Source organism: Asparagus officinalis, chromosome 5 (assembly GCF_001876935.1).
Source record: "Asparagus officinalis chromosome 5, Aspof.V1, whole genome shotgun sequence".
Classification (NCBI taxonomy): Eukaryota; Viridiplantae; Streptophyta; class Magnoliopsida; order Asparagales; family Asparagaceae; genus Asparagus; species Asparagus officinalis.
Genome location: NC_033798.1, coordinates 117,000,062 through 117,008,842, shown reverse-complemented (window position 1 = coordinate 117,008,842; position 8,781 = coordinate 117,000,062). Strand labels below are relative to the sequence as shown.

General features: G+C 37.9%; 1 protein-coding gene across 1 annotated transcript in view; it reads left to right on the top strand.

The window, feature by feature from the left end:
• Positions 851–8,781, top strand: part of LOC109842449 (pentatricopeptide repeat-containing protein At5g40400) — a 9,405-nt gene continuing 1,474 nt past the window's right edge. Inside the window, 3 exon segments of the mRNA XM_020411326.1 lie at positions 851–1,179; positions 1,181–2,751; positions 8,687–8,777. Coding sequence (XP_020266915.1) covers positions 851–1,179; positions 1,181–2,606 — 1,755 coding nt within the window. The 3' untranslated portion in view covers positions 2,607–2,751; positions 8,687–8,777.

Below are 8,781 nucleotides of genomic sequence, written 5' to 3'. Positions count from 1 at the left end.
ATGGTTGAGAATTGCCACTAGAATTGAGCTGCTGGCTCAAAATTATGACTATCATTATAAAGGTTGAGTTTGTGCCCACGGGTAGATATCGGTACTCAACGGGAACGGGAATTTCTCGGATAATACAAAGGTAAAAAGATGCGACATTAGATGGAACATTGTTTGGATAGTATCTATGCTTGTCCATATATATCAATAACTTAAAAATTGATGATTATAATGTTTTATTTGTGCTCACACCAATTTGCAGAGTAACTATTTTATACTGATTTTATTTATTGTTTACGCTAACTGAAGTTTGAGCTTAGTCTTCTTTCCTCATGCACTAAAGAAGGGTAAACACGATCATCTATGAAGTACCGGTAAGCAAACATCCGGTTCAATCGATTTGGTTTGAATCTGAATCCGCTTAGCTAAGAAAATAAGCTATTTTTACCGGAGAATCAATTACTATAGGCAGAGAAGAAATTTTGTATTTAAAAAAAAATCGAAAATAAGCCTGGAAAAATGAGAAAACAGTATGTTCGATATTTTAGATGAACCGACCCGATTAACACTCACCCGTTGTAAAGAGCTATTTCACACGGAAAATGATAGGAGCACACTCCTAACCATAACCTCAACCACATCCCTCTCTTATTTGCTACAGTATATCAGACCCCATATGAAATTTAAAAATTTAAAATGTCATGTGGAACCTGGTATAGTGTAGTAATGAGAGAAAGAGGATGTGGTTGAGGTTGTGGTTAGTCACTCTCCCTCCCTGCCAGAGCAGAGCACCTTCCTACCTCCATTCTTTTTCCCCGTTCCGGTCGCTACGCGGTTCCTCCCTCAACGCACGCTAAAACCCATGGCCTCCTCCCATAGCCCAACCTACCCATCCCTCATCCACCCACCCCCGCCCAAAAACCCCTCACCTCCCTCCTCTCCCTCCTCCCTCAACCAGCCTCCACCCTCATCAACCTCCTCTCCACCCGCCATCAACTCAACAGTCCCTCTCTCCCCCCCTCTACCTCCCACCTCTCCCTACCAACCGACTCCACCCTCACCTCCCTCCCCTCCTCCCTCAACCCCCCCCTCTTCCACCTCCTCCCTCCACCCCCTCCCCTGCCCCCCTCCCCTGAACCTCTCCCTCCTCTCCCACTCCCTCTCTTCCTCCCGCCTGCACGCCTTCTCCCTCTCTCGCTCACCGCCTCCTCCTCACCCACCCCCACATCGACCCCCTCTCGTCCCTCCTCTCCTCTTCTCAGTTATCTTGCTCTTCACCTTCTGTATTTGGCTTGCTCGTCAATGCGCAGCTTCGCCTCGGCCAGCTCAGCGCCGCCGTCGAGACCCTTCGGAGGCTCACCCGTCTGGGTTTACCCCCAAATTCTCATACCTTCAATTCGGTGTTGCGCGGTCTGGTGAAAAGTAGAATGAAAGGGAATCTTGATCTTTGTTGGGAGATTTATGATGAGATGAAGAGGGCCGGTGTAATGCCGAATGGGCACACTTTTAATATAATGGTTGATGGGCTTGTGAAGGGTGGAGGTGAGGATAGGGTTGATGGGTTTTTGGAGGAGATTGAAACGGAAGGATTTGATCCTGATGTTGTCACTTACAACTGTTTGATTGATGGCTACTGTAGAAAAGGGAGGTTGGGGGATGCAATGGGGCTTTTTAGGGTGATGTATAGGAGAGGAGTGGAGCCCGATTTGGTTACGTATACCGTTTTGATCAAAGGGTTTTGTAGGGATGGGAGGATGGGGGATGCACATAAGATGTTTGATAGAATGGTTGAGAGGGGGGTGGAGCCCGATGGGTTTTGTTTTGGGGTTTTGATTTTTGGGTATTGTAAGAAGGGGATGATGATTGAAGCGAGAGCGACTCTTGATGATATGGTTCGTCGAGGGTTGAAGATTGATGAGTTTACGGGTAATGTGATTGTTGAAGGGTACGTTAAGGTTGGAAAGTTGCTTCCTTGTTTGAATATGATTGCGGAAATAAGGAAGTACGGGATTGTTGTTAGTTTTGAGGCTTACAAGTGGGTTGTTGATGCTCTGTGCTTGGAGAGAAGGCCAAATGCTGCGAGAAGGCTATTAGAATGGATTGTGCAAGATGGGTATAAGCTAAACTTGGAGATGTATAATTTGGTGATAGGTTCCTTTTGTGAATGTGATTATATAGTTGAAGCATTTGCTGTGAAGCAGGAGATGATTGAGAGTGATATTAAGCCAGGATTGGATACATATAAGATTCTTATAAGATGTCTTTGTGGATCAGGCAAGATTGTGGAGGGTGAGTGCTTGATGATGGAGATGGGTGATTATAATCTTGTGCCTGATTCTGATATTTGTGCTTCGTTGGTAGGTTCATATGTTGGAAAGGGAGATCTAAGCAAAGCAGAATCAGTTTTAAGATATTTTGCTCGGGAGTTTCAGATTTATGACAGCAGAAGTTACAATGCTTTGTTGAAAAGATATTGTGAGGAAGGGAAAATGACCAAGTCATTTGAACTGCAAAATAGGATGCTGAAGTTGGGTTTTGTTCCAAATAAAGAGGCTTGCAAGTATTTGATTCATGGACTTTCGAGAACTAGAAATCTTTCTCCATGCGTACAAGCTTAGGACTCTTCCGAATGAGATGGATAAATTGACTATAACTGTTTGAGTTTCTCCTACCAACAATTTGGCCTCCAGAAATTTGAGTCTCAAAGCATCAATTGAATCCTCAGGAAATTAAGGGCTCTCCTATCATCAAATTAGCCCTCAGGTATTATTATCTTTATTACTACTATTTTTAATGAAAAATATTTCTATCGTATTTTCTATTGTGCTTGTTATCTAAGTGTACATGTGTGCAAATTGTAAAAAGCCCTAATATATGTCAAGCAGTTGCCAGTACATAGCACTCCTGGGAGCTTCTTTTATGAGTGAAATGAAATGTTATGATTGCATATACCCTAAAAAGTCGTTCAAACACTAAACCATTTTTTATTTGAATCAGCAAATTAGTAAGATCAATAAAAGGATAGTTAGAAAAGAAACTACTTATTTTCCATTTATTCACCATATTAATTACTTATTACCTTTTAACCATTTGAAAAGTTTTGAATTCTTGTCTATTTTTCAAGTATTGTGCTTAATAATCCATTAGTAGGTCCCTGAGTTGGGGTAGAGCTATTAAGGGGTATGTATTTTGTTTACAAGTTATGGCATAGGCATATCTGTTGAGTTGGAGAAGAAATTTTAGTTATCATAGAAAACGATCGAATTTGATTTAGGGCGAGTCCTTAGTGATTTATCTTATTGGAAGTAGAAAAATATAGAGCATCTAGCACATTGAACTAAGGCGTTTCTATGAACTAACTCATTGTGTCACGCCCCGGGTCCAAAACGTGATAATTTGGAGCGTGACTCGGTCGGCAATGCAACCATACGGTTACATTCACGCCTCTGGATCATCCTGTATACAGATATATTGCTAAAAGAACTATTACATAGAGCATGCAACTAAAATAACAAAGGAACTAGATAGATAAAGAAACTCTGAAAAGACAAATTCTCTTACATGTCCACAACTTTTCAAAGTAGGAAAGAGGAAAAAATACATCTTAGTCTCGAGTACCACACGTGATTACAAGAAAGACTCAATAACTGAAGCTGAGAGAGTGAAGAGAGAGAAGGTGATCACTGTCGCTGGTCTTAATCCTTAAAGTACTCTTGGTCCTGCGAAGAAAGAACAATTCCCGAGTCTGGGGCATGCAAACCCCAGGGGAGTCAGAAAACTCCCAGCAAGCATGTAAAATGAGGAAATTGTGCACGTGTAAGTATAAGTGGTAGATATAAAGAAAAGATGAATTCTAAATTTTCAGTGATAAAAGAAAATGCTACTCTTTATAAATCAAAATAAGATGAAAGTTCAGTTAACGATGATAAAGGAAATTTCTAAACATGTATATCAAACAAGGTCTACCCTAAAGCATACATCTTATACCTTATACTAAAAGGAGGTAAGATTTTGAAACCCACAACATGTGAGATGAGTACGTCGAGGGAATAATCCAAACAAGGAAACCCTCGTATATACCATATATCTCAAATTGTAAATCTCTAAATATTAACTCCCAAAATTTCTATACACAACAATATCAATATACATCACCCATACTTCATCCAGGTCATATCGTGCATGCCAAATCTATCACAAAGCATAAAACACATTATTCTTATTTTTTTTATATGTTATTTGAATTAGAGAAGAATATTTTCATGTATATAAACCGGTTCCCCGTAAACCGTCCCGGGAACACGGCTTCAAGTCAGGAATTGGCTCTTTGGCCCATGTATGTATATAACTCAGGATATCAGGAATGCGCATATGCCCGTTTATATACATGTTATATTCTTCATCTAATTCCCCTTTATAAACCCCATGTTTGTCGATTAACTTTTAAATGACTGTGCATGAAATGTTATGCACTAACCACAGAGTTACCGTGGAACAACTTCTGTAAAAATATAAAAATAACCGTGACCCAGAACATGTCCAATCAAGAAGGATGCATCGTCTAGTCGATGCTATAATAGTAATAGCCAAGGAAAATCTCATATCGGGATATCGATATCGAGGGTACTCCTCACATCGGGATATCGATGTCGAGGGTATAGCCATGCTTTGAAAGCACGCTTAAAATCATATTTTTAACAGGAGTCGTCTTCATGCACAGTTTCTCCTATTGGATGACAACTAGGTGATGAAACAACAAATTTTCCATAAAGTCACGCATGTCAAACACAGTATCAAATAAGATAAGTATTATATATATAAAGCGGATTTTTAATCTAATTATGATATTTCATGTGATCTCCATTATCAATACCAGATAAGTCAAGGTTATCAAGTAAGTCAAATAAAATACTCCTGGGAGACAAGATAATGAGATACATAGGAATCTCGTGATTATGGAAAGAATGTGAGTAAGGAGAGTACATAATAAACAAGCCGAATAGTATTCAAAGTGAAAATTTAATAGATGTTATTAATATTGGTCACCAAACTTTCATGTTTTTGAATTTAATCCCCTGAAACTTATCTTACATTTTACAGTAGAATCTACAAATATATAACCAAGCGCTAAAGTATCACAATAAAGTTGATTTGATCACCTGAAAATTATGAAGAAATGTGATACCAGGAGTTCCAACTATCCCTTTAAACAATCTTCTTCCTAGTTTGCTTATAGATCTAGAAATTCTAATCTTACAATATTATTGACTATGTGTGGTCTAAAAGTTTGCTTTTGGACTAAGAGATGCGGTCCCAATGAGAAATATTTCAACATGTACCATACTTTGATAATGCAAGCTGACAAAGATATTGCCTGAGCTTTTGACATCTCTACCAACTTTTCAGCCTATATGCAAGTGCATAATCTGCAGCAGAGGAATGACAGTTCTAACTAATCATATCCACATGGTCAGTTCAAGATGTTGGTGAATACTAGAACGTTGGACTAAAAACCTGCATCATGATACTTCAGTCCACTAGAAATTAAAGTAATAGTCTAATTACCCTAGACAAAACAAAGCCATACTTGTGTTTCCTCAAATTTTACTGTGAGGTCCCAAGTTTTCGAGCAGCAGGCAGCTAAAAGAGCCCTTAGGAAAGTCAATGACTAAGGAAAAAAAAATAAATATACAGCTAGAGTTCTTAGTTTAGTGTCTTTATTGTGTTTACCATAGTAGCAACTGTCATTTCTTACAAACCTTTAACTGAGTGCTATATGGCTTACACCCATAAATGAAATTCGTTGATATTATACCCTTATCCAACATATTAATGGTCCATATCTATAAATAATAATAATAATAATAATAATGTACAAAACAAAGCATTGACATAAACAACAAGAAATATATATAATTAACTTCTTATAGACTTTAACATCAATCTAAAACACAAATTAGTTTTTCTTTGACCCTTACAGTATTTCCAACTCTTACAAAATTCCAAAAATATCATCAATGAAGCCCTACAAATATATCCAAGTAAACCTAAACACTGATTATCAAGTCTACAAAGACAACTGGTGCTTTTATCAATCCAGACGTCGTCAAAAGAACAAATAGCTTTAGCACAATCATTTAACTATACTCACTATCAATAGATTAATTTGTAATGTATCCATAATTATGAGGAGTAACACTTCAATCAATTATTTCCTGTTATCCATTCATTTCAGATCAAATAATCGAATAAGCTGATTATGAAATACTAAAAGGATAGAAATGCTTGCCGTCGACTTATCCTTGAGCACGATCCGGTCGAGCTCCGGGATGTATGCCTGATTCGATGCGGACCTCGACGGCACGTCAATGAGAACCTGCGGCCGCCCAAGAGGGAGTGGACGATGTCGAGGACGGCGCGCTCGATGGAGAGGGAGACGGAGAAAGTGTTTGAGGTAGTTGATTGATTTGGGGGGATTGGGGATCTGAGGGGATCTCATAGGTTAAAGAAAGAAGGGGGAAGCTTTGGAGAGGAGAAAGAGCATGAGAGGAGGAACGAGGACTTGGATTTAGAGAGATGTTGAAGTCAGGGGGTTTATTTTTTTCTAGTTGCGGCTTGGAGAAAAAACACCCTAGGGGTTTCCTCTCTTTTATAAGGGTATCCATTTACCACAAACTCCTCAACAAATTTCCATTTGCACCGAGCCCCTAATCATCATAACTCATAATCCATAAGGCTCGAGAGAAGAATGCTTACACACATCAGAGGTTTTTTTTTTTTTTTTTAGCATCTTGATCCCCTCTCTAATATAATAATTAGTGCATATGTATAGTTAGAATAATTTCAGGTGACCAGCATAAGTCATCATATGTGTTGGGTATTACACATTGAATAGAAGCAAACTACATATTTTAGCTGAAGAGTTTTATGTAACTCTCCAAATGTGAAACTTAACAAAAGATAATTTATTTTGAAAAGATGAGTACACCAGACAATAGAGGTCTGGAAGCTTAGCAACACCCCCAAGGCAATGTTTTTAAGAAAAGAGTCTATTGATCAGGATGAAGATGATAGCGGGAAGAAAATTTCAGAACATATAACTAGAAATAATATGGTTGATGCTGTATATTAAAATCCCTACCATACTATGAATTTACATTTTATGCAAAATACATTAACATCTCTTGGAAACCTTAGTACAATATACAATATAATCGACTAGTTTTTTGTGCATGTGCGAAACACGTGATATGCAATAGACTAATCTGGAGGAAGCGTAAAAGGAATAATTCAAGGAGAAAAATGAGAAGTTATAGCTGATTTTGTAATGTATTACTCAAGGAATGGAAATTAGATAGTTGCTTTAAATTTTATTTTCCTTTCCCAGATTTGGTAGACATGATTGACCAAATTTTGTCTACGACTTGGAAGGATAGATGCAGATGATTTAATGGATTCTTGCGGAGCTAACGGTTTTGTGCCTTCTCCAGAGAAAAGTCGAACAATGTTCTTCAAACTTATCATCGGCAAACACCTTCTCGGCAGCCAATTCAGAAAGGAATGAAAGGATAAATTTAAGGTCTTCCAAAGACTATAAGAGGGGTACTACTGCAATAGGGTTCTGCTTGTTCAAGCCAGTTAAGCCTGTAACTAATTTATGATTTATGTTCTCATTCAATGTCTTATCTGGATAACGGAAATTCCAATTAAATATAAGTGATTGGGCAACTTGAGTAAAAAATCATCATATGCTGAGACAATAAAGGCAAGTGCTAAGATGATATATTGTGTGGGATAATTGTCTCATGTGTTCTAGGTTAAGTTAGAATTAGGGTTCTCAATAGTCTGCAAGAAACAATATCTCTCAAATACTTCCCTAAATTAATTTCATCAAACAGACACACCCAAAATGAAAAAGCAACGGGAAAAAGAACTAACTCCCATATCCAATCCCATGCACACGCTCGTACATGTCTATTGTTGTTTTCTCTTTTGGTGTTTTATTATATTCTGAAAGGAACTAAACTTATTTGTCAAGTTAGTGATAAGAATTCGAAGTTTTCTTGCTTATTGTAGGTGGAGATACATGAGAAGATCAATAACATGTACATGTAAGGATGAGATGAGTATTTAATGACATTCAAGGCATATAGCAATCATTCAATTTATCATGAATCTTTTTGTATGCTAAGTTCCACTTACATCACTAGCAGTTTCAAATTCAGCGAAGCAGCTCCAAACACGATAAAAGATTTTAAGTCGACAAGATATCTGTTAGAGATGTAATTATATCGCTGACCACTTCCTCTTGTATGCTAGCTCATGTCAAACAGAAACGTCTACTATTAGTTGTTATTGTCGTTTTCCCCCTAAAACATGCTTTTTTTAGAAAAGTAATTATCTGGATGTTTCATTCGCTAAGGACTCGCCTTTGACTCAATGCATTGAGAATTGAGACGGTTACAAATGCCTCGTAAGCGTCAGTGAATAATATGACATTTGTATCATACCATATTTACTTGGTTCTTATCCGTTCCAAATACACTCTCTATATAAACAAGGTTCTATATGGTTCCTCTCTACAGCCAGCTCCCTACACTGCTATTCTTTTACAAGATAATATATGTCTGACCTTCTAAAGGTTTTGATATGTATCCGGTTTCAACTATCATTTTTTACTTTTTTCTTATTTTCACAGTTCAAAGTGATCTCTTCGGATTGGGTGGTATTGGAAGAGGACTCTCTCGTTCCCCTGTTCTGTCTTCCTGCTGCTGTTAGCAAAACTTTAGGTAT